Here is a 26,284-nt window from a genome sequence, read left to right on the forward strand (position 1 = left end):
TCTTCCCCTGCCTGAGTATGTATCTCTGACTGCTCATTAATGTCTGAGTCCAGAGGCTCATCATCTGTACTGGGCTCTGCAAGGGGCTTATTCCCCAGCAGTCATGTCAGAGACCCAGGCCATTTCTACCTCCTCTTGAGTTTAGACAGTGTCAGAGTACCCTCAACAGAACGTGATCTTGAATTTACTCTAGACAGATTGTTCACTGAGGGGAATTTTGTGCAATGGTGAAGACCAGAATGAACATGATAGTACATTCTCTGAGGTTCTTGACTGTTCCTCTTAAGAGGTATGTTGGGAGGGGCTGGCAGAGACAGGCCTGGAGATTAGGTCCTTTTCTGTTTTTGAATAGGCTGGGGCTGTTTTCCCTGGAGTGTTGGAGGCTGAGGGGTACCTTATAGAGGTTTATAAAATCAGGAGGGGCATGGATAGGATAAATAGATAAAGTCTTTTCCCTGGGTTGGGGGAGTCCAGAACTAGAGGGGATAGGTTTAGGATGAGAGGAGAAAGATATAAAAGAGACCTAAGGGGCAACTTTTTCACACAGAGCATGGTACATGTATGGAATGAGCTGCCAGAGGATGTGGTGGAGGCTGGTACAATTGCAATATTTAAATGGCATCTGGAAAGGTATATGACTGGGAAGTGTTTGAGGGATATGGTATTTGCAGGTGGGACTAGACTGGGTTGCTATATCTGGTTGGCATGGACGAGTTGGACTGAAGGTTCTGTGTCCGTGCCGTCTATGACTCTATGGCTTTGACTTGAGAAGGGAAAGCAGAGCCTGTATAGAAAGAAAACACAAAGCTTTGATCATATTTGTAGTGATTAGAACCAGGTGAATCTTGTTGACTACGAGATCCTTGATTGGGGTTGTTAACCAGGGCCAATTCAGGAGTCCTGGCTGACCAATATAACAGGGGATTGCTGCCCCTCTTCTGCGGTTACGTTAGAGCCCAGGTGTCCCTGGAGAAGGAGCACGCGGTGGCCACCAACACCCTGGAGTTGTTCAGGGAGAGGTGGGTGCCGCAGGGAGTGGAGTGCATTATTCCCCCGTCCAACTCTATTTTGATTTAACCCCTGCCCTCCCCTCCACTGTTTGATCACACAGCATTTCCCTTTGATGTGAAGGGCACTGCTTGTCACTGGCCACTCGGGTGTTTCTTTTCGGGTGGTGGAAAATGAATAAAGATTTGTGCAGCTTGTGTCGTTCACTGAAGAAAAAATAGCACAGGAGTGTCAGATATCCTGTTCACTCTGAGAGCTGGCTCTGAGGGAGCTGCAGGATTTTCACATGTAAATAAAGGGTGACTGGGTGATGGGATAACAGTCCCTGTGGAGTTATTTCACCTTTACCTCTCTGAACTAAAAAAAATAGTCTTTATCACGCAACTGGCCTTTTCCAATGCAGAGTGATGCCATTCGGCTAAAGAAATCCTCCATCAACTTTCCAGCGACTGACGAACTAAGTCATTGCAGGTGTTTCTAATTGTGTGACTGAACTTGGTATGCTGATGGCACATGGAACAACGATATGTTCAGTTTAGAAAATAATCATTAGCTGATTTGGTCATAAACTTGCCAAAAATAAAGTTACAAAAATGTAGCCTGTTTAGGGCATATAAAAAAAAACAGGGGATTGCCTCTATGAGGTTCTGCTTGTCACTGGTTCCTTGGCCACATGCGTGTTTTTTCCTGGTGGTAGAATATTATTTATGTTCTTCACTGTGCCTTCAACCTACAAACATACACACACACACACACAGACACACACACACACAACATAAATAAGCACTACTGCTGTATGGTAGTAGTGCAGGGATATTAAGAAAAACTAACAGAAAAAGCGACAAGTAAAGAAAAACAAAAAAAACCCAGCGGGGTTAGAATCTCTTCAGCCCAAGGGCGTGGCTCTGAGCTGGCTGGCCACAGCTAGTGTACTCTGCATAAGCAAATAAAGGGTGACTCAGTGACAGGATACCAGCCCCTGTGCAGGTATCTCAAAAAGGGACTACAAAGCAAAAGGAAAAGAAGCCATGCTTCTGTTTTCAGTCCAATGTGATCTGAGAACTCCTTGTTGTAAAGAACATAGGTTTGGGTTTTAGCTTAGACGTTGTCAATCTGTTTGAACATTTAATGACACACACCTGAGACAGATGGTTCTTGTACCTGAATCATGTAGCCTAGAGATAGGGGCACTATCGTTGCACCACAAGAACCTCCCCCCCCACCACCATCCTTTGGAATTTTATGCAGACTATAAGGAGATCTGTTTTTTTAAAAATGGGAGAATATCTGCCTTTCTTCTATTTTCAATTTATCACTTACAAAGCATATTTGATTTAAAAAAAGGCTTTCTCTATCAAGTACCTCTTTGACTCAAAAAATATATAAACAGAAGATTTAGAATCTCCTCAGTCCAAGGGAGTGGCTGGTCGCAGCTAGTGTACAGTGCACAAGTAAATAAAAAGTGACTTGGTGACAGGATACCAGCGTCTGTGCAGGTATTTCAGTGTTCAGGCCACTCCCTTCCCCAACATGTTATTAAGTTATTGGTACTTGATGTGTAACTGGGAGTAGCAGATTGATGTTTTCTCGCTTGATGACCAGAGATATCCAATCTGCTCAGCAGAGGCACATTGCTCTAGCTTTCCTGTCAGTTCAATTGCCTGCTCCTTGAAGGTATCAGGGGCTTTATGTCAGGCCTTTCTCTCCATCTGTGTCTGAGCAGAGCTAGCAGGACATACCCTAAAACTAGTTTAAAGCCAAAATTTAGAAAGGAGCGCCAAGTAATGGCCTGAAAACACAGAAGAGTACTGAAATCAGACTGTGATTATATCACTATGATATTAATTGAATATTGTGATGATGCAATAATATTTGATACTTGGCTAATTTGCATGTTGAACTCTTAAAGTGACACCACTCCAAAGGTTCTGACACAAATATATTCATTGTGTTCTCAAATTGTTTGTTTAGATTTAACAGATGGCATTAATTACTGAATAGGACTAAAACCTTTGAAAACATTTGTATTTGTACTATAATGTATTAGAAGCTTATTCTAATATATAATGTCAAATTTTCCTGTTAATATAAACTGGTTTTGCACAAATGAGTTCAAAGATATATTTTAGTTGCAGCATCAAGACTTAGTCTTCAGTTGAAGAGCAAGAAGACAAAGAAGAAGCAAATGGTGTCCATGGGAATAGTTAATGAGTCACCTGTTATCGTTGAACCTGTAATACCGATACGTATAACTTCACCTTTTGAGGCTACGTCAGGAGTCACATATCATAAGGACTTCATCCGCTGTCTTCCTATTCATCTGGCAAAATATATTCTTGGTGAGGGCTGATTTATTTTTCAGTCAAAACCCCAAATAGGTTATTTGCTCCATAAGGTTCAGGAAGTGTTAATATAGTAAGGAAGCAAATAATTCAAATAAGTTAATTTAAAATTGGGGAACTACCACATTTTTTAAGATGAACCCATCATAACATTGGCTAGCATTTATAAAAGAACCACACTAGCAATGAGAAATGTGGTTTATTTTTAATTAGTTTCTGATATGTCCTTGATAGCCACTCCATGTCTGGGAAGATCATGACAGGAACAAATAATAGCCACATCTCATCAAAATAAAATTAAAAATGTTGTTTAACCTGCTTGATGGATCACTTTGTATATCTACAATGATCCTTAAATATTGATAAATCATCGTCAGTTTGCTAACATTGAGTCTTGACTGTGGACCTTTCAATTACTTTTCTTGCTGTTTGCAAACATCTAAAAGATTAATTGAAATCATTTGTAGGTTTACTCGCTGAGCTGGTAGATTTGTTTTCAGATGTTTTGTCACCATGCAAGGTACCATCATCAGTAAGTCTCTGATGAAGCATTGGTATTCTGTTGCTATTTATCTGTCTTGCTCTGTTGGAGTCAGTGATATCACTTCTGGTTCTTTTCCTGAAAGGTTGGTAAGTGCGGTCCAAATTTACATGTTTGTTAATGTAGTTCTAGTTTGAATGTCAGGCCTCTAGGAATTCCTGTTCGTGTCTTTGTTTAGCCTGAACCAGGATGGATGTATTGTCCCAGTCTCACTGCTCTCCCTCTTCGTCTGTGTATAAGGATACTAGTGATAGCTAGTCATGTCTTTTGGTGGCTAGCTGATGATGTAACCTAGCATGATGACGAAACATCTGAGAACAAATCTACCAGCTCAGAGAGCAAACTTACAACCTGATCCACAACCTAAGCTACAAATCTTCTCCAAAAGTGCATTAATTGAAATATATGTTTACATTTCCATTGAGGTTTCAAAATGTATGTTATGGGTAAATATTTCACCACCTCTATCAGGTCGAATAATATGTTTAGGACATAATGCTAACTGTAAAATCATGAACAATAAATTACAGCATATTCCTGTCATATTTATACAATTTCCCTCATGGAAAGCTGTGCCCTTAACCATAGCTCACTCAAAATACAGCAAATATCTTAAAACAAGAGAATGAGATTCCCTGAAAAATTTTACAGTTGTAGAATATTTTTTCTTCTCAGATACACTATATACCTCTCAATAATTACTGACATGTTGTAAAATTAGAACCCCTGTTTTGCCATTGCACTTCGGCCAAATTCAAACTTGAGTTGAGTAGTTGAGGTAAATAGAATATCTGCATTGAAAGGAAATCTAGATTTTTAAAAATGTCATGAATGTGGCTGTCATTGGCTAGACCAGCATTTATAGCCCATCACAGAGGGCAATTAAGTTGAAGTCACTTGTCAGCCAAACCAGGTAAGAACATCAGTTTCCTTTCCTGAATGACATTAGTGAACCATATGAGCAATTGGCATCATTAGACTCATGTTTTTGGATTATTATTGAATGCAAATTTTACCATCTGCCCTGGTGGGATTTGAACCAAGCTCCTGAGAGCATTGTCTAAGTTGCTGGATTAATAGTCTAGTGCCAATACCACTTGGCCAATGCTACCCTATAAATATTTGGAGATTGAAGGAACAGAAAGTTAAGACTTTGAGGAGATGATGAGCAAGTTGGACAAAGAAGAGCCAGTGGACATGATTTATTTGGATTTCCAGAATGCCTTTGACAAGATACCGCAAGGGAAGCTGCTAAATAGCATTAGAGCCTATGGTGTTAGACAAGTTACTGGCATGGACAGAGGATTGGCTGACTGGCAGAAGGTGGAGAGTCAGAATAAAGGGGTCTTTTTCAGGATGGCAGCAGTTGACTAATGGAGTTCTATAGATGCCCATGTTGGGACCACAATTATCCACGTTATATATTAACAAGCTGGATGAAGGAACTGAGAGCATTGTTGCTAAGTTTGCAGATGTTACAAAAATTGGTGGAGGGACAGGTAGTATTGAGGAAACAGGGAGCCTGCAGTCTCTAAGGGAGACTTAGATAAGCTAGGAGTGTGGGCAAAGAAGTGGAAGATGGAATACAATGTGGGAAAGCGTGAGGTTATGCAGTTTGGTAGGAAGATAGAGGCATGGACTATTTTCTAAATGGAGAAAGGCTCCAGAAATCTAAAGTATGAAGGGACTTAGGAGACTTACTTCAGGATTCTCTTATACAGGTTCAGTTGGTGGTTAGGAAGACAAATGCAATATTAGTATTCATTTTAAGAGGACTAGAATAAAAGAGTAGAGATATATTGCTGAGGCTGTATAAAACTCTGATCAAACCGCATTTCGAATATTATGAACAGTTTTGGGCTCCCTATTTAAGGAACAATATGCTAACCTTGAATGATTCAGGGGATGAGGAGTGGCCAAGGATTCTGGATCTGTAATCGATGGAGTTTAGAAGGGTGAAGGGGGATCTGATTGAAACTTGCAAAATATTGAGAGGTCTTGATACAGTGGACATGGAGCAGTAAGGGCACAGTCTTTAGAACTGAGATGAGAAGGATTTCCTTCAGTCAGAGAGTACTCATCTGTGGAACTCATTGCTGCAGAGGACTGTGGAGGCCAAGTCATTCAGTGTGCTTAAGGCAGAGATGGATAAGTTCTTGATTGGTAAGGGGATCAAGGGTTACAGGAAGAAGGCAGGAAAATTGGGTTGAGAAACATATCAGCCATTATTGAATGGTTTACCAGACTCAATGGGTCAAATAACGTAATCCTACTCCTTTATCTTATAGTCTTATTAGATGGAAGGAGGTTTGCCTATTCCTTGATAAAAACTACATTTTCCTCTAAAGAATGTGCTTTCTATTGGCCAGTGCTTTATATTGCAATTCATACTCCCTTTGTTTTCAGACTCCTGCTATGTTTCTGATGATTTTTGGATATGATTTTGCAGTTAGCTATTATTTTGCTTGCTCACTGAATTGAATACCATTGAGCTTTAACTGCCATGACAGAAAAATGAAGTCAGCTCAATATCTGAGATCAAGTAGTTTGAATATCAATGAGGCTGGATTGGAATATTAAATCTTCAATGCACTTTAATGTAACCATGGCTGCAGCAGCCAAATATGTGGTATTGTTATTTACTTATGAATCATGAAGGAGGGTAGATCTTCATCATTGCTCATCTTCAGAGTATTGCCATCCAGAGAACAGATTGGTCACTGCTGCTGTGAGATGAATCCTCACCACGGTTCATCCTGCTGTAAGATCAATCTTGCAGTTTGGCTGTCACCAAACTCTCTCTTGGTGGGGATCTATAGGCCTTCTCTTGGTCCAGTACAGTGGAGGAAAACCCAGTAAACTAATGAGAAGAGGCTCATGTCTTAAACATGAATGGTTTCTTCCAAGATAGCAACTAGCTCCTAATTACATTGAAATGATGGACATAGTTATTGAAACTGTGAAGGAAACCTCAATTTTAAGTCTTAATCCTTCAAGATCCAAAGCTGTTCTCCTATCTGAATCCATTTGACTTTGTCACCTTTGGGCAGTGCTTAAAGTTCTATTTGGCTTTAACCATTTTTGACCCTTACATGATAACTGTAAGTCATCTGAAGATAACTGCCATTTTGAGATGTCAAATTAATTTTCACAAAGACTCATAATCAGTTACTCTGGGAATTCTCTGAACTCCAGGCATAACAATCCAATTTCACTGTTTAAAATCTAACGAAAGTTTAGGTCTGGATAAATGGAAATGTAGAAACTGCAAATGCTGGAAGTATGAAATGGAAACAGAAAATGTTGAAAATACTCAGCAGGTCAGGCAGCATTTGAATGTAAAGAGTTAATGTTTCAGGTTGACTACCTTTCATCAGAACTATATAATCTTAATATTAATACTTTCTTTACATTTAAAAATGCCGAATTAATTTTTTGTTCCATTAGGCTTTCTAGATCAGAACTCTCTCCAAAACTGCATGCTTGTGTCACGCTACTGGGCCTACCTGGGAAAGGAGTTTACAAGGGATACACTAGCCATCCAATGCATTTTTGATGAAATCAAAAAGTTACAGGTATCATTAACTGTGCTTACGCCTGTTCAGATATATTTACTATAAACATTTCTGGCAGTTATCCCTTATCTGCCTTTCTTAGCAATTTCACTTTTGTTGTGTATTTTATAAGTAAGTTGGGAATCTACTTCGGAATGAGGTGCTCCGACGAAGAATGATGAGATGTTAATTTTGAAAAAAAATGATTTTAATGATCGTTTATGAGGTATCTTGATATCATTGAGTTATTTGAGGACCCGACTGTGCTGCTTTCCATCCAGGATCAGGTGGATATTTGGTACAAACGTCTGCAAAATTGTAATTAAATTTTGTATTTGCTTATTTTGCTCAGTCAGTAACAAAGAACAAAGCCCAGCATTATTTGAATAGACTACCACCAAATCTGGTGGAAGAAAGTTTTAGCCAATTTTAATTTGGTTCAGAAAAAAAGAGTTTTAAAAGACTTGAAAAAATAGTTTGGGGGTTTTGAATTCCAAAATATGTCAGCTAGACTGTTACTGCAATTGTGAAATTAACATAATTGTGTAAAATCATTTTGAAAGCAATTTGACAGATTGACAATCAGGGTAAAATTTAAGAAACATAAAATTTAATCTGTTGTGCAAGCTGTGGAGAATGAGGGCAAGTCTGGAGCTTTTGTAGGGCTCAGCCATTTTATTTTCATAGAGGTTCATATTCTTTGCAGAATTACTGCTACAAGAATACTGGCAATATTGGAATATAAAACATTACACTTTAAAATCAGAGATTACTACTGTTTAAATTAAAAACCCTTTTGGTTTATTTTAATCTGAGGGTAAATATTGATCACAATATTTATGCCAAGTTATTCAAGATTATTTCAGGCCTTATTTACATCACACATTTGCCCACGTACAGAACATATAAAAATGACGCCTCAGCACCAAAACAGCTGAGTTGAAACCCAACTCCAATCCTAAGTAGGAATCCTTGAAACTCACAGTGGGAGACCCTGAACCCTACAGGGGGGACCTTGAAACCCACCAAATGAAATCCTGAAGCCTAATATAGAAGATCTTGAAACTTGTCATGGGCAGCCCTGAACCCTACCATGGGAGGGCAGTTGTGTCAGGTATGCTTTCAGTTGGGAGGATGAACAGGTGAATGCCAGGTCGATTTTGATTTGCGTTTCACATCTTCAGAAAGCAGTTTTGACTTAGTGTTGATGACCTGTGTGCAACATATGTTGACACCAAGGAGAACTTGCAAAAAACCTTTTTATTCATTCATAGCATGTAAGTGTCACTGGTTGGACCTGCATTTATTGTCCTTTCCTAGATGCCTTTGAGTAGGAACTGATGAGTTTCCCTCTTGAATCACTGCAGTCCATGTGCTGCAGGCAATAAACTCACAGTGCCATTAGGGAGAATTTGACTCAACAGCACTGAAGGAACAGCAATGTGTTTCCAAGTTAACATGGTGAGTGGCTTGGTCAGCAGGCTGCAGGTGGTGGTATTCCCATGTATCTGCTCCACTTGTGCTTCTAGATGGTAATGGTAGCTGATATGTATTGGAATATGCTCAGTTCTTTAGCAGTTGCATTTACAACTTGCATCAGTTGCACCTTGCTTTTGAAATCTGCAAACTAATTAGGATCCTTTAGTACCTTATAAGCTCCCTCCACCTCTGGTACAAAATTGAATTCTGGACAATTTCATTGGCAAGGGTGTCATTGGCAAGGTCAGAATTTGTTGTTCATTCCTAACTGCCCCTTGAATCAAGTGAGTGCTTCAGAGGACAATTAAGGGTAAACCACCACATTGTGGTGGAAGATATAAGGAGGCCATACCAATAAGGTTTCCTTTCCAAAAAGGACCTTAGTGAACTTTTTGGAATTTTACAACAATAGTTTCATGGTTATCATTAATGAGGTTTGTTTACAATTCCAGATTTACTAACTGAAATCAAATTGTTATGGTGGGATTAGGCTTAGGACAATGGCTGAGTAGTCGAGCAATCTTGCCATTATGCCACCAACTCCCCTGAGTTCAGTTGCACTTATTCACCCAACAAGCCAGTTTATTAATAAATGTATCTTTTCATAAGCGGAGTTACAGAAAATAGAGTAAAATATGATTTATAGATTTGTTAATTCATATCTTTTAGTGGGTTTGAATCTAACTGATGGGATAATTGTCCTCTCTATGTTGAGTGTAAATATAGAGTGTAAAATAAGCTTTGATGCTTTTGATGTGCACAAAACTGCACCCAAATTATTCATTTCAGTCAGACAGTAGAATGGTGTGTGATGTAAAAATTCACAAAAAATATAAGGACATAAGTAATAGGACCAAGAGTAAGTCATATGGCCCATCAGACCTGCTCTCCATTCAACTTGAGCTCGTCTGAACATCATTGTCAACTTCACTTTCCTGTTCGATTCCCATCATTTCTTGACTTGTTCATTTCCCAAAAATCTATCTCAGTCTTGGATATAATCAATGAAGCAACTGGGATGTACAGTTCCAAAGACTGACAAACCTTTGAGTGAAGGAATGTCTTCTTCATTTCAGTCTTAAATGACTGTCCCTTTGTCCTGAGATGATGACACCTAGTTGCAGACTCTCCAAATGGGAGAAAACAGCCTTTCAGCATCTACCCTGCTAAGTTACATTTCAATGAGAATACCTGTTAATCTCCTAAACTCTGGACAATATAGGCCAAAGCCAACGTAATAATCTTTGATCGAAATGACTGATTTGTGTGTTGCAGTTCTGAAGTTTGGTAGCTCAAGAAGTTTGTCTTGAACTGGCTCTGCCAAACTTGATCTGGGAATATTTAAGGCTAATACTATGTTCTAGAAGAGAAAACCTATTCCATTATTTGCATGGACATCCTCCAGTTTAATAAGTTGACTGTATTTGCTAAATATGTGTAGGGGCCTGTTTTCAAGCCAAAACTGTAGCCAGTTCTAGCCCCATTTGTCCACATCAATTCCCAAGACCAGCTTCTTCTTTAAAAGCTGCTTCTAAAAACAAGGCACAAAATCGCAATGGGATAGCAAATGTTTTCAGAAAATCAGAGTACTAGGAGAAGAATATTGATGGGTCAAATGGTCTTTTCTATTCCTTTTTACTCACTTGTTATTAATTCTGTTTTAGCAAAGGATGCCCATGTTAGGGTTGTTAACAGCTAGCATCAAGTATCTGCTAGTTTCATTTTATCTGGTTGGTAAAAATTGGGGATATTGATCTGGAGCTTTTCCTAAGCTTACCAGAACAACATCCAGTGGCTCAGCAACCTTTGGACAAATTGGGATTGGCCTGAAAACACATTTATTTTCTGAGCTAACTGAATGGCAGTAAGATGTATTTTTTGATACAATTATCTTTACCATAAAACAATTGAAAGAAAATAGGCACCACGACAAAGCTGAAAACAGTGGAAAAGATAAAGAAAGAAATGGAAAAAGAAATGTACAAAAAAACACATAGAGAGATAAAACAAGATAAAAAAAGCAGAAAGCACAAAGGAAAGGTAAAGGAAACAGCCCTAGAAGCATGCATCAGGCAACTAGAAAATAAAGAAGTGCATTTTTCTAAGAATCTCTTCAAGAAGAAGACTGACTCAAAGATATTACAGGTATTTATGAGAGCTTGTCATTTAGAATGTTATCTATCCAATTATATGCAAATAAGGTGATTTTATTTTCCACTCTGGACTTTTGGCTTTATTTCCATAGTTAAGATCATCAAATAGTTCATTCTAGCTGTCCTTGCAAATTGTGATCATCCTTTTGGACTGTTTAATTTTACAAATGATTTGTATATAGCCTCTTGGCTGTTTCAGTCCTACTGATGATTCCAGAGTTGAATAAAAAGTCAAAGTGTGAGGTAGCAAGTTGTGTATTTAAACCATTTAAATTTGTGCTTTCTTGTGGAGCAACCTGAGGACAGAAGATAGCAGCAGTTAGAAATTCCTTGTTGCTCTGTGTAGCCTCTTCACCTCTGTTGTGCTTTGTGGCTTTCTGTATGTTAGCCCATACAAAAGCAACTCAGGTTCCTGATGAATCAGATGTCTCAAAGCTTTTGCAAAACTAATGTTTAGATGGCTACTATAATGCAGACTTACATAAATAATCTGGCTTCTGTGCCTAAGGTAAGAAGAAGTTTGACTGCCTGTGATTCTTTGTCAGTTATCTGCTGATACATAAAGTAAAGATTGTTTTTCCTTTAAACAAGTGCTTGCTGATGTTACTGTGCATTACATATACAAAGCTGATTGACTACCCTGACTCCAATACACAGAGAGAGTGACAACATGTGAGGTGGGTGCCTTTATACCAGAACATGATCTCATGTATCTTCTTAAAGGTTCATGCCTATCTGGTCATGAATGTATGCCATAGCACTGCTTTCCATAATTTCCCTTTAAGAAATGGGAACCCTGTTCTCATAACCTACACCATGATGTATATAGATATAGTGAGTCTGTACATTCAGTTAATACTTTGGTGGGCACACAATATGTCTAGATCTAGTACTTTTGCGTTGATCATGACTTGGCAATGTAGCTTCATTCTGCCATTTGCAATCTGTCATCATGGATAGATGTGTATTATTGGTCATGGGTTTGTGGATGCTGTCTAGTATGATATCTTCAATGTCCTTGTTTTCACAGCTATGGTGGGTAATTGATGAATTGTAGTGTGGATATGCCATACACTTCTTCAGAGCACTCGGCCATTAGTCATTAAGATGTCATATGACAAAGGCTGGATACAGGATGTAGTATCTTTCCACAATGTCTTTGTATGCACGTCTTGAAGTTGTATTCTTCATCTGGACTTTAAATTGGGGATAATCGTCTGCAAGATCTTTTTGTCCAAATTTCCCCATTTTTTCCAACAATACTCTGTGCTTATTTGGCTGTGGAAGGGAAGAACTGTATGGATCTCTCCCCCAAACACGACAGCTGCCATTGAGGGTAAATCATTGCCTAAAGGAGTATAATGTTGATTTAATGTAGCTATGTGAAAATGCACTTCACTATCATAGATTTTTACCGTTCAAGCAACATGCTCTGCAAGACAATGAGATTGGGAGTGAGGAGAGATTATGTCAAATACTCCATTTACTGCACATCGAGGAAGGGAGTGTACTGCAGACCATTATTGGACACAAATTGAGGCACGCTGAACATATAGAGTATGGCAGGCAATCAATGTGTCTACAGCCGTTGCACTGGTGGTATTTATAACTTAGTGTGTAAAAGAAAATTTAATTAAATAGTCAGTCACCAGAATATAGTTGTGTTTGTGGATAAGGAATGTGTCAGTTACAATCATATGCCACAGCTCAGAACAAATGCTGTGTGGAAAGAACAGGCCTCTTGATTGTTGATGTTGATGGAATTGGTGTTTCACACAACCTGATTGATTTTCTTGTTAATGCCAGGCCAATATATGGATTCATGTACCATTCACTTTGAATTTCACTGTACCCACATCACCAGTACATATGAAGTCTAACATATCTTGACATACAGCTTGCGGAATTAGGATTTGTTTGCCTTTGACGAATACATTCTCGGAGCATACTGGCTCATGTCTGAATGACCAGAAAGAGAATAATGTTTCAGGGACCTGTTGTATGTGTTCATCACCTGCTGATGATGATCTCCTTGAGCTGTTGCAGCTGGTTATCATCTGATGTAACTTGCTAAATTTGCTCTGATTGGCTGTGACCAAAACGTATGAGATTACTTTTGCAACCTGGAGGCTTTGATTTTACAATCTATGGGATTCATACCTCTTGGACTTCCTTGACATACTTGTGTGTCATGGCTGGAACTTCAAAAGCTCATTTGGCATTGCTCCTTGCAGATGCTACTGGCTGCTACAATTAGTTTGAACTTGTGTCCTTCTAGTAGTGTTTCAATGCATTTTTTTTACTTTGTCCAGATGTACTTTTCTAAAATGTTTCATGCGTGAATGACCAGTTTCACAACCTTTTCAGCTAAGGTAGCTTTGCTGAAAGCACATTCTATACTTTGATGTTAGCACCTGCTGACAAATTGTTTGATCATTTCACCCTGGCTGCTGTTGATATGTCCTGAACTCAAGCCTTTGAATTAGTAAAATGAAGAGGGGCATAGATAGGGTCGTAGGAAAAATCTTTTCTCCTAAGTAGAATGGCCAGTTACTTGGGGGCAATGATGAAGGTAATGGCCAGGAGATTTAGAGTGTCTTAAGTTGAATTTTCTTTATCCAGAGGGTGGTGGGTATTTAGAACTCCCTGCCAGAAAGAATGGTGAAGGCAGGAAACATGACAACCTTTAAGGGGTATTTCAACAAACACTTAAATGTACAAAGTGATGGACCAAGTGTAGATTAGATTTAGATTACTTACAGTGTGGAAACAGGCCCTTCGGCCCAACAAGTCCACACCAACCCGCCGAAGCGCAACCCACCCATACACATACATTTACCCCCTACCTAACACTACGGGCAATTTAGCATGGCCAATTCACCTGAACCGCACATTTCTGTGACTGTGGGAGGAAACCGGAGCACCCGGAGGAAACCCACGCAGACACGGGGAGAATGTGCAAACTCCACACAGACAGTCGCCCGAGGCGGGAATTGAACCCGGGTCCCTGGTGCTGTGAGGCAGCAGTGCTAACCACTGTGCCACCGTGCCGCCCCCAAGTGCTTGGAAATGGGATTAAAGGAATGGGCTGAAGGGCCTCTTTCCTTGCTGTATTACTCCATGAGTCTATCATTGACTATACTGACTGCCCCTTTTCATTCTTGGTATGTCTTGCATTCCTTCTCCTGGAACTTACCTTGGCTCACTTTAAAGCCAATTAAGATTAGATTTCCTACAGTGTGGAAACAGGCCCTTCAGCCCAACCAGTCCATGCTGACCCTCCGAAGAGTAACCCACCCAGACTCTCTGACTATTGCACCTAGCATGGCCAAATCACCAGACCTGCACCTCGGAGGAAACCTACGCAGACACAGGGAGGATGTGCAAACTCCACACAGAGAGTCGCCCGAGGCTGGAATTGAACCTGGTACCGTGAGGCAGCAGTGCTAACCACTGAGACACTGTGCCACCCCAATATTTAAATTTGTACAAGCAAAAGGGTTTGTTAAATGTTGTCAACTGTGATGGTTCCTCATCAAACTTCATGTCGTCAATCTGTATCTGGCAGCATATTTGCTGAGAATTTCACTACTGTTCAATCTCAGGAATGCAGCACCATCTATTTCAGAGATGCAGAATATGCAGTTCATGGTTTGTCATTTCTATATCCCTCTGGGTTGTTCCAAACTGTTCAAGCCCTGTTTCACCATAAGCCACCAACATGATTTTGCTCAGTTTCAGAGCAACTTCCTTTAGGTACCCAATTTCTTCCTCATTTTCAGGAAAGATCTTTGGGTTAAAATCTGAGTGAGATATTGTTGCTCTGTGGTCTGTGGTAAGAAGCTTCAGCTGTAGACTTATGGATGTTGGTTAATTTCACACCCTTTAATTAATCAGGTATTTCTTTTCTCTGGGGTTTAAGTCCAGTCATTTCATGGAGTTATGTACATACTGTGTCTATTATACTGTCAGACACATCATTATCATTTACCAGCGTATGCCCCTTTATATTTCCTTTCTTTCCCATTTGCCATGCTGGTAATCTTCTTTTCATAATTTCCTTTGTAGTTCAGCACATTCTTCCCCAATCATTTGACTTGCCAAAGGTCTGTAACTTTGCTTCATATGTAGGACATGTTCTTTTGTGTATAAACTCATGTGACCATCCAAAGCTCTTACATGTCTTTTTCATTATGCTGCACATTCCCTCATTGCTTTTTGGCTGCACTAACTGTTCTAGCTTTCACTTACTTGACTGAAAGCTTGACGTTGAGGCAGTCAGCAATTTCATTCATCTGTTCATGATCCTGTGATATTGTGAGCCTGCCGTGCCCTGTCCTGCTAGTGCACTATTGACATTAACATGTGCAGAGACCCAAATGAGCTGACTGACCAGCCTTTCACCCATTTGAATTGACATGCGTTAGCTTAATTTCACAAACCTGTTGAAAAATTGTCATTAGACGCACTTAATTCCAAGCTTTGAAGTCTATATCAGTGGATCTGGTGATTTAACTTTGACTGGAGTTGGATGCTGAATTTCTCAAAGCTCTTGTGTGAGTTTTTTTGCTTCCAACCTCATTGATCTCCCAGCTAAACAAATCTTAATGCTTCTCTCCTGCCCACAGTAGGATGGAGCTGACCCTTTTCTCTTCATTCATGCCTTTTCAAAAACTGCTGACTACAAATTTGCACTTTTGTTTAAACTGCTCAAATGCCTCTAGAGATCATTGACCTCCCAATTTGTCCTGAGATGGAGCTGTGAAGGCATTGCAGTTGCAGTAATTTAGTCCGTGTTTCTCTCTCTCCCTTTGGCGCCAATTGGCTTGATCTCCCCCTCCATCTAATGAGCATCTATTTTGCTTATAAAGTTTGGGATTTATTTGTAGAAACCTGCAGCCACTATGTGATGATTTGTGGTTTCCAGAAGTTTGAAATTTCAGGTTTCAATGTCATTCCAAATGTGTCTCAGACCACATCATGTGCTAGGAGCACCATACATTAGTGCTTGGAGCCCTGACTGTTGCACAATAGTGAGCAGTATGGCACTCTGGCTCCTTAAGTGTACACTGACATGAGTATTTAGTTCCTGAATTATGTTGGAATAATATAACAATATATCTCAGATTGAATAGAAATGGAAATCACTGTAGTATACATTTGAATTATGGGGAAGAGGCTAGAAAGAGTGAAAAATAGACAGGCCTAGAGTTTTATTGAGACTGTCACACATGACTGCAGTCTTTAATTACGTAACCCTCCCTTGAGTCTTTTTATTACAGTGAAAATGCCATTACTCAATTGGAATTAATGATTGTACATTGGAAACTGCAAACTCTGGTCCAATTGACACCCAGATTAAAAGCAAATATGCCATTTTAAATCCAGCACTGGGACTATAAAACTGCTAAGTGAAAAATCCAACCAAGATATCATTCAAAGTCAAAACCTTATCACTAGAGGCACCAAATTTTCCTTTTCTGATATTTAAAGCAGATAAATTAATCTAGGAAAAATAGCTAGCTGGAAAGGAATGTAGACTTTTGAAAGTAAGGCTTTGTGAATTCAGTACCTTTCTAAATTCTGCAGCCACTGCTGTTTTCACTCTTGCTAGATATTGTTTTGAATGAAATGATGACAAGTAACTACAAGTAATTTGTCTTTGGAACCATAAAGTTTTGTACTTTTGTTAACACATTTAATACTGTTTATATTTGGAGAATGGAGAAGCAATTCAGTTAGTCGTTAATCTCCACCTTCGTACAGGTAAGCTTTCAGCAGAATGAATAAATTAAGAAAAATAAAAGAAAAATACTCCCCTTGATTCAAACAAATTAATTAAATTACCGAGTCAGCAAAAATACCATTTATTTAAATCACACTTATTAAAAAAGTTTTTTTTTGGAAGGATAGAAATGTGGGACAGTCTGATATCATTCCATTAAAATTAATATGCACCAGAAACATAGGGAGCGATGAAATTATTTTCCATTACAAAACTGATATTTAAGAAGATTTAAATAGCAATAATGTAAATAGTCAGGGGACAGACAGGAGAACAGCAGTAAGTGGCAATCCACATTCAGAGAGCTATTGCAGACAAGATGGGCCAAATGGCCTCCTTCTGCTCCAGAACAATTTGGTGAAACATTCTCTTTTGTGTTGTTATATTTGAATTCTGTATAGTTTTGATATCAATTCTGTTAGCTCTTGTATTTTTTTTATTTCCTTTTATAGCTAGGTAAAGCCAATTTGAATTCATTTACATCATTGTAACCCCTTTCAAATGATCTGCTTATTGAATCGGTTAAATTCTTATATACAAAACCAGTGAATCACTGATTTGAAAATGATTTTAAAGATGACTCATCATTTGGGTGGCACAGCAGCACAGTGGTTAGCACTACTGCCTCACAGTGCCAGAGACCTGGGTTCAATTCCTGCCTCAGGCAACTGTCTGTGTGGAGTTTGCACATTCTCCCCATGTCTGCGTGGGTTTCCTCTGGGTGCTCCAGTTTCCTCCCACAGTCCAAAGATGTGCTGGTTAGGTGAATTGGCCATGCTAAATTGCCTTTAGTGTAAGGTGAAGGGGTAAATGTAGGGGAATGGGTCTAGGTGGGTTGCTCTTCGGTGGGTCAGTGTGGACTTGTTGAGCTGAAGGGCCTGTTTCCAAACTGTAGGGAATCTAATCTAAGCAGGTTATTTAAAATGATGATAGCTTTCAAAATTAAAGTTAGGGTCATTAATTAATATGCTACAACTAGTTACGTGTTTTGATTGTAATGGAAATCTTTAGTTGATATATACAAGATATAAATTAGGTCAGTAATGCAGTGACACAATATGTAGAGATGTGGGCAGTGCTCACCTTCTCAGCTGCAAGCTTCTTGTCTTGGCTGGGCTGACAGGAGTAGACACTGATTAATGACTATGTAGGTTCTCATACAGTGAGTGGAAAGATCAGGGAGTGAAAGCCCTGAACTTGTACCACCACCCCTCCCAGTGTTTGGCTACAAAATACCATTAACAAATATATGGCTGCAGCTCATTTTTCAATTCTGATGTAGGGCTAAAGAAAAACTGAAAACAAATTAGAGATAAAGCAAAAAAGATTAAATGTAAGTTAAAGTGGAAAAGGTTTTAAGCACACAGCAAGACCACTATTACCTGACTATATTGAAGATAAATAAATGCTTCGGGAACAGACTCCTCTTAATAAGTTTTATTTTTATCTTAGACAACAATCTGTTCAGGTGCTGATTATTTCCAGAATTGTCTGTTAATTTGGCATATTTTGTTTTAGTAAGGAATAACTTGAGAAATTAATAAATTGTAAAGCAATTGCTGTTTTCCTTATCGTATATTTGTTTATAACAGGCTACAGCTCCTCACAATATTAACACAGTGTATGCAAAGATCTGTCAAATTCCAGTACCAAGAATAGATGAGAAGGGATTCACCATACCAACACAAAATTTGAAGAAAAAGGTACAGATTTTTGCAGAAACGTATGGCGATAATGACATGTATTTACCTAAATAATAGACTGTAGTAAGTGAGTTGTGTCCCTACCTTTGAGCCTAAAGGCCTGGGTTCAAGTCCCATAGATTCAAGAAGTGTATCATTCATGTTTCTGAACAGGCTGATTAAAAATATCTGTATTGTAAATAATGAAATTTATGTATCACTTGTGGAGTGCTTTGAGCGTTAATAAAGGTGGGTAGCAAGAATTAAGTTAGGAAAGAAGTTGTTTAATAACGTTTGTCTTAATAAAATAACTAAAAATGGTGGGATACGAAGACAGAGCAAATAAGTTTCCTTTGAAGATCATTCACAATTTGCTTGAAAAACACAATGGATTTTATTCAGAAAATGATGGTAGCTAATATTTGAATACATTTATGTTTTACTAATAGGTAGGCTAATATATAATCTGGGATATTACAGTAATTAAATCAAGCAGATATTCAACACCATATCCCAAATGTATTACTGCCAGCTGCAGCCATCCTTTCTAACCAAAATTATGGAGTGTTTATAGATAGATAGATCACTAACATGATACCATCTTCTGTACGAACATTATTGTAAAAGAACAATTCCTATTCTATCAGTATAGTAATTATGCTTAAAGTCTGAAAGCTCACAGTTGTTAATTCGCAGAAATATTCTGTCAGATTGTGGCAACATCATTCAACACGCAAAATTTGTTTGAAATGATTTGCTGGCTAGATACACTCATTTTTCACTGCTACGTATATGAAACATGTGTAGGTGAATGATTCCCTATGCCATTAGCTACTTAGAGTCATAGAATCATACAGCCTGGAAACAGACCCTTTGGTCCAACTAGTCCATGCTGACCATGTTCCCAAACAAACTTTGCTGAAGGGAGTTATCTTTTGCAACCCCAATTTATCCACACATTGTCAATTTGAATGCAGTGAAAGAACTGCGACCACATACTTTAAATCTCTTGAAACTGCAACTCATTAGCCAAGTAACAAACACAAAATTTGAAAAAAATTACAGTTGAATTTATTTTAAAATTATGGCACATTTTTATATGCCTTTTCATAATCCACATTTTATTTCAAGACTCCAAGTGCTACAACCAGATTTTAAGTTGAAACTGGCATATTGGCTGACTTATTACAGTGCTGTTCCTTTAATGTGTGATTGTATACAGCATCTTAAACATCTGTTATTCTAAATTCTGTAGTTAGTTTACCATCTAGTGGTAGGTCATTGCAATTGCTTACTGCTGGATTCAGAGAGTGATGTGGACGGTGATTCTTTTAGTATTTGTTCCCACCCTCCATCGTGTCAAAGGCCTTAGAAGTATTACAGAGAAACAGGGAGAACAACTAAAGAAAATACAAATAAAATAAAAATGTTTTTGGCAGTTTAATCTGCTCCAGATTTCTTTCGATGCTATTCACAGATTAGCTGCAGCGAGTTGCCAGACAACATTTGGCATTAAAATAGAATTTCAAACAAGCTTAAGCAGTCTGAAGTCTCTGAGGATGAATGGAATTTAGCCTTACTTATTTGGAAAGAAACAGTGATTTTTTCAGAATAAATAATCATTTTGACAGAATCAATAAACACAAGAAAAGTGTAAGTTGATCGTAGATAATCCAAAAAAGCAGGCAGGTGATTTCAGACACACTTAGCTTTCATTATCATAAATGAATTGCAACTATATAGCACCTTAAAGTTCAGTGATTGCAAACCAATTTAGATTTTATTGCAACATTTTCTTGAACTTATATATCACCTCAAAGACAGGCGATTGCAGACCCATTTGGCTTTTGTTAAAACAGCAATTGCTTGCATTTATATATCACCTTGAACACAGAAAAGGTACTCCACAGAACTATTTTAAGATAAAAGTGGGCATGGAGTCAAAAAAGGAGATAAAGTGGGTATGACTAAATATCAGGCTGAAGAGGTGGGCTAAAGAAAGTGTCACTGAGGGTAACGGAGGGGGCAAAGCTGAAGGGTTTAGGGAAGGATGTGCAGACTGTAGGGCCAAGGCAGTTAAAAGTGGAATTAGCCAGGAATAAACTTCACTTGTTCAATGTCAAGCGAGAATTTAGTGGTGTGACCCAGAGTTCAGTGTTGGGTATCTGACCATTTCTCATTTACATTAAGAACCTGAATTCAATGGATCAAATTTGCAATCTGATCAAAGTTGAATTTGAGGGGAGTTAATGGTTCCATTATGGTGAAAGATCGATGGGTCCTATGTGGCTTAGAATGTGTGGGGAGCAGTTGGGATTCCAGACCAATTTTTCAGAAAAGAGGTCTGGTGGGGCTACCCCTTTAAATATTGGGTAGCTGTTTGAGCTTGTTAAGGGCCACTTAAAGCCAATTGTTCGAGGTCAACTGGATTTTCTGTTGGTCTCCAAGTAGCATGGATCAGCTTAACTTACCAGAGATTGACCTTTTGGTGTCAGACGAAGGTGGTTCCAGTATTCCTTGCAGGCCTAGAAACAGTTATTTCACTTGTGATCAGTCCATTAACAGCCAGAGGGTGGCTCATCATTCATTTAAGTATGATCAGTGGGTACTCATGGGATGTATCTGGTTTGGAAGCAAGGGCAGGAGGCTATGATAGATGAAGTGACAAAGAGAGGGCACCTCCAACACTTTCCAAATTAAAATTGCAAAATGGTGTCTGCAGCCTGGTCCCTCTTGTGTGGGGTTGAGGGTTAGGAGGTTGGTAGGTGTGGGCTGGATTCACAGGCCTGGAGACAGCAGCACCTGAAGCCATGGACTACCCTGTGAATCCAGCCCACACCTGCCAACCTCCTAACCCTCAACCCCACACAAGAGGGACCAGGCTGCAGACACCATTTTGCGATTTTAACTTGGAAAGTGTTGGAGGTGCCCTCTCTCTGTCACTTCATCTACAATAGCCTCCTGCCCTTGCTTCCAAACCAGATACTTCCTATGAGAACCTACTGATTATACTTAAATGAATGATGAGCCACCCTCTGGCTGTTAATGGACTGATCCCGAGTGAAATAACTGTTTCCCACATAGTGGGCTGTCCATGTTGGCTGTAAGCAATCAAATCGATGGCAGATAATATTTAGTCCTAATAAATGTGAAGTCCTGGACAAGGAAAGAAAAAAAAGGCATTGTTATTATTCGATAAATGTTGTTGGAATATGAAGTTGAAAAAAATTAGACCACCACACTTACACATTCTTTCCTTATGGAACAGCTCAATGCACATAGAATTTAGGTCCAATTTAGACTTTATGTATTGTGTCCAGTACTGCAGGCTGCTCATTAAGTGGCAGAGAACCAAGTTCTTCTTTTGGAGAACGGAGTGATCATGAAAAACACAAGTGAGGCTGCTTTGTCCTCCAAGCAGATGATAGGTGTTCAGTACCAATGTGAGATAAGAGTTGTCAGCCTAGAGAAGGTGAAATCTGCTTTCGTACACATCACACAGCAGTTTTATTGTCACATCATGTAACATAAAAATTGCATTCATACTGATATGCCTGCTGTAAGCACGAAGGGAGTGTGCACCATTTCATGAGTCAATCTAGCTCGCCTCAATACCGTTTCCAATCGCGGGAGATAAAGAAGTCAGCATCCAACATCCTTGCCCAATGCATTGGTGTGTAGTTGGGAGGTAGATTGCAGGGAGGGTGGTTGGGAGGTGGTTTGCAAAAGAGTGGGCAAATCCCCTCTCTGGTCTTGTCCCTCCCTATCTCTGTAATCCTCCCCAACCCCACAACCCAGCAAAATGTTTGCATTCTCCTCATTGTGGCTTTTTGTGCATTTCCTCCATCATTGGTGACCACTAAACTATTGGTGGCACTGCCTTCAGTTATCTTAATCCTAAACTCTGGAAGTCTCTCCCTATCTCCGCCTTTCTTCCCATTAATTTCACTCTTTAATATCTTCTTCAAATCTACCTGTTTGACCATCATTTGTGGCCTTATGTCTCCATTTGTGTCTTGGTGTCATACTTTGTTTTATACTGTGAAGCATTTTGGGACTTATCATCACTTTGAAAGTGCTATATAAATACACCTCATCTTTGTTATTGTTGTTTTGGCATTATTTGTTCAATAATGCTCCAATGGATGACTACACTAAAGGTGCAATATAAATACAAGTTGTCGCTGTCATTGATCAATAACTGTTTCCATCAGGGAGGAGCTGAAAAATGTGTTGCTGGAAAAGCGCAGCAGGTCAGGCAGCATCCAGGGAGCAGGAGAATCGACATTTCGGGCATAAGCCAGCTGACATTAGACAATTACTCCTGATAACTATGTAGGCTTAATGTGATGTATCAGTATGACACTTATCATTAACATTAGATGTTTCAAGTTTATCACATTATTTAGAGGAACTGAGTGTAACTGGATACTTTGTTAACTGCGCTGATGTGTTTAATTTTAGATTGGATTGGCAGCATCATACATTGGCATCCATACTGACATGGTGCAAATGGAGGAGAGAAATGTCTACTGTGGTCCATACAATATAATAGTCATCAAACAACTGTATGTAATTGAACAATATCTACATTTATCATTAATGCTTTCTTTTCGTTTGTGATTATTTGGGTAACTTTGCATAGTTGTAATTAAAATTAAAGTCATATTTACATTCAGTAGCATTGAAGATGGAGGAAGGACAGATAAATGTTGAAATTTCTAGAAAAGCTCAGCAGGTCTGGCAGCACCCGTGGAGAGAATCATAGTTAACGTTTTGGGTCGAGTGATCCTTTCTCAGAACTGATGGTAGCTAGGAAAATGTTGGTTTATATAGTGTAGGGGGAGGGAGTAAGGAGTAAATGACAGATGGGGATAGAGCCCAAAACGAGGGAAGATCAGTTGGACAAAGGAATGAATAACAATCTGGCTAGGAGGGTGAATAGCTAATAGTAAGGAGAGTTAGTGGCTAACAATGGGTATTGTGTAATAGCAGACCATGTGATAACAAGATTCTGGATTAGTGGTGCTGGAGGAGCACAGCAGTTCAGGCAGCATCCAAAGTGCAGCGAAATCGACGTTTCGGGCAAAAGCCCTTCATCAGGAATAAAGGTAGTGAGCCTGAAGTGTGGAGAGATAAACTAGAGGAGTGTGGGGGTGGGGAGAAAGTAGCATAGAGTACAATGGGTGAGTTGGGGAGGGGATGAAGGTGATAGGTCAGGAAGGAGAGGGTGGAGTGGATAGGTGGAAAAGGAGCTAGGCAGGTCGGACAAGTCTGGACAAATCATGGGGACAGTGCTAAGCTGGAAGTTTGGAAGTAGGGTGAGGTGGGGGAAGGGGAAATGAGGAAACTGTTGAAGTCCACATTGATGCCCTGGGGTTGAGGTGTTCCGAGGCGGAAGATGAGGCATTCTTCCTCCAGGCGTCTGGTGGTGAGGGAGCGACGGTGAAGGAGGCCCAGGACCTCCATGTCCTCGGCAGAGTGGGATGGGGAGTTGAAATGTTGGGCCACGGGGCGGTGTGGTTGATTGGTGCGGGTGTCTTGGAGATGTTTCCTAAAGCACTCTGCTAGGAGGCGCCCAGTCTCTCCAATGTAGAGGAGACCGCATCAGGAGCAACGAATACAATAAGTGATATTAGTGGATGTGCAGGTAAAACTTTGATGGATGTGGAAGGCTCCTTTAGGGCCTTGGATAGAGGTGAGGGCACAGGTTTTACAGTTCCTGTGGTGGCAGGGATAAGAGCCAGAATGGGAGGGTGGGTTGTAGGGGGGCGTGGACCTGACCAGGTAGTCACGGAGGGAACGGTCTTTGCGGAAGGCAGAAAGGTGTGGGGAGGGAAATATATCCCTGGTGGTGGGGTCTTTTTGGAGGTGGCGGAAATGTCGGCAGATGATTTGGTTTATGCGAAGGTTTGTATGGTGGAAGCTGAGCACCAGGGGCATTCTGTCCTTGTTACGGTTGGAGGGGTGGGGTCTGAGGGCAGAGGTGCGGGATGTGGACGAGATGCGTGGGAACCACGTGGGAAGGGAAATTGTGGTCTCTAAAGAAGGAGGCCATCTGGTGTGTTCTGTGGTGGAACTGGTCCTCCTGGGAGCAGATACGGCGGAGGCGGAGGAATTGGGAATACGGGATGGCATTTTTGCAAGAGGTAGGGTGGGAAGAGGTGTAATCCAGGTAGCTGTGGGAGTCGGTGGGTTTGTACCATGTGATAACAAGGCCTGGTCGTGGGGATAGGGGTAAGGACATAGGAGAGCACAGGCCCTGAAGTTATTGAACTCGATATTGAATCCAGAAGGCTGCAGTGTCTTCAGGCAGAAAACGAGGTGTTGTTCTTCCAGTTTGTACTGAGCATCGCTAGAGCACTGCAGCAACTCTGAGACAGAGATGTTGGTCAGGGAACAGAATGGTATGTAAAAGTGGCAGGCAACTGGAAGTTCAGGGTCTTTGTTGTGAACAGAATGCAAGTGTTCTGTGAAGCGGTCACCCAGGCTACGCTTCATTTCCCCAATGTAGAGGAGACCAGGCTCCTTTTCCACCTATCCACTCCACCCTCTCCTCCCTGACCTATCACCTTCATCTCCTCCCCCACTCACCCATTGTACTCTATGCTACTTTCTCCCCACCCCCACGCTCCTCTAGCTTATCTCTCCACACTTCAGGCTCACTGCCTTTATTCCTGATGAAGGATTTTTGCCCGAAACGTCGATTTCGCTGCACTTTGGATGCTGCCTGAACTGCTGTGCTCTTCCAGCACCACTAATCCAGAATCTTGTTATCACATGGTCTGTTATTACAGAATACCCATTGTTAGCCACTAACTGTCCTTACTAATAGCTATTCACCCTCCTAGCCAGATTGTTATTCATTCCTTTGTCCAACAGATCTTCCCTCGCTTTGGGCTCTATCCCCATCTGTCATTTACTCCTTACTCCCTCCCCCTACACTATATAAACCAGGGAATGGAGTGGACCAGGTTGTATGAAGTTCAGGTAAAGCACTGCATCGTGTGGGAGGTTTTTTTTGGGCCCTTCCAGATGAAGCAGCACTTTACCTGCATTTCACATAATCCCCACCTATCATTTACTCTTTACCCCCTCCTCCACCCTATCTTCTGCATATAAACTGATATTCTCCGAGCTACCATTAGTTCTAAGGAAGAGTCACTTGACCTGGAACATTAACTCTGATTCTGTCCACAGATACTGCCAGACCTGCTGAGCTTTTTCGTTAATTTCTAATTTTGTCTCTGACTTACAGCATCCACAGTTCTTTCTGTTTTTATTTAACATGGTGGAAATGTTTGGTTGTTTGTGCTGGGGGAAAGATGGTTTGAATTGGTGCTGTGTGTTAACAGGATGTAGGAACATAGAAAATAAGAGCAGGGGTCTGTTATTCAATTTGATCATGGCTGATCATTGAGCTCAATACCCTAATTCTGTCCTCCCCTCATATCGCTTGATCTTTTTAGCCACAAAAACCGTATCTACCTCCTTCTTGAAAACATGACATTTTGGCCTTTCTATGGTGAATTCCTCATGCTCACTACTCTCTGGGTGAAGACATTTCTCCTTATCTCAGTCCTAAAAGGTTTACTCCTTATCCTTAAACCATGATCACTGGTTCTGGACCCCCCCATCATCAGGAACATCCTTCCTGTGTCTAACCTGTCTCGTCCTATTACAACTTAATAGGGAACAATGTTCCTTTGTTCTTCTAAACTCCAGTAAGTACAGTCCTAA

At 40.1% G+C, this 26,284-nt stretch overlaps 1 protein-coding gene across 3 annotated transcripts in view; it reads left to right on the forward strand.

Moving 5' to 3' along the window:
- fbxw10 (F-box and WD repeat domain containing 10) overlaps nt 1-26,284 on the forward strand; it is a 73,582-nt gene that overhangs the window by 20,825 nt on the left and 26,473 nt on the right. For all 3 annotated transcript variants that reach the window (XM_060844245.1, XM_060844246.1, XM_060844247.1), the window contains 4 exons: nt 3,138-3,347; nt 7,339-7,466; nt 18,455-18,565; nt 23,009-23,112. In XM_060844245.1, the coding sequence (XP_060700228.1) occupies nt 3,138-3,347; nt 7,339-7,466; nt 18,455-18,565; nt 23,009-23,112 (553 nt within the window). The remainder of the gene's footprint in view (nt 1-3,137; nt 3,348-7,338; nt 7,467-18,454; nt 18,566-23,008; nt 23,113-26,284) is intronic.

Source organism: Hemiscyllium ocellatum, chromosome 25 (assembly GCF_020745735.1).
Source record: "Hemiscyllium ocellatum isolate sHemOce1 chromosome 25, sHemOce1.pat.X.cur, whole genome shotgun sequence".
Classification (NCBI taxonomy): Eukaryota; Metazoa; Chordata; class Chondrichthyes; order Orectolobiformes; family Hemiscylliidae; genus Hemiscyllium; species Hemiscyllium ocellatum.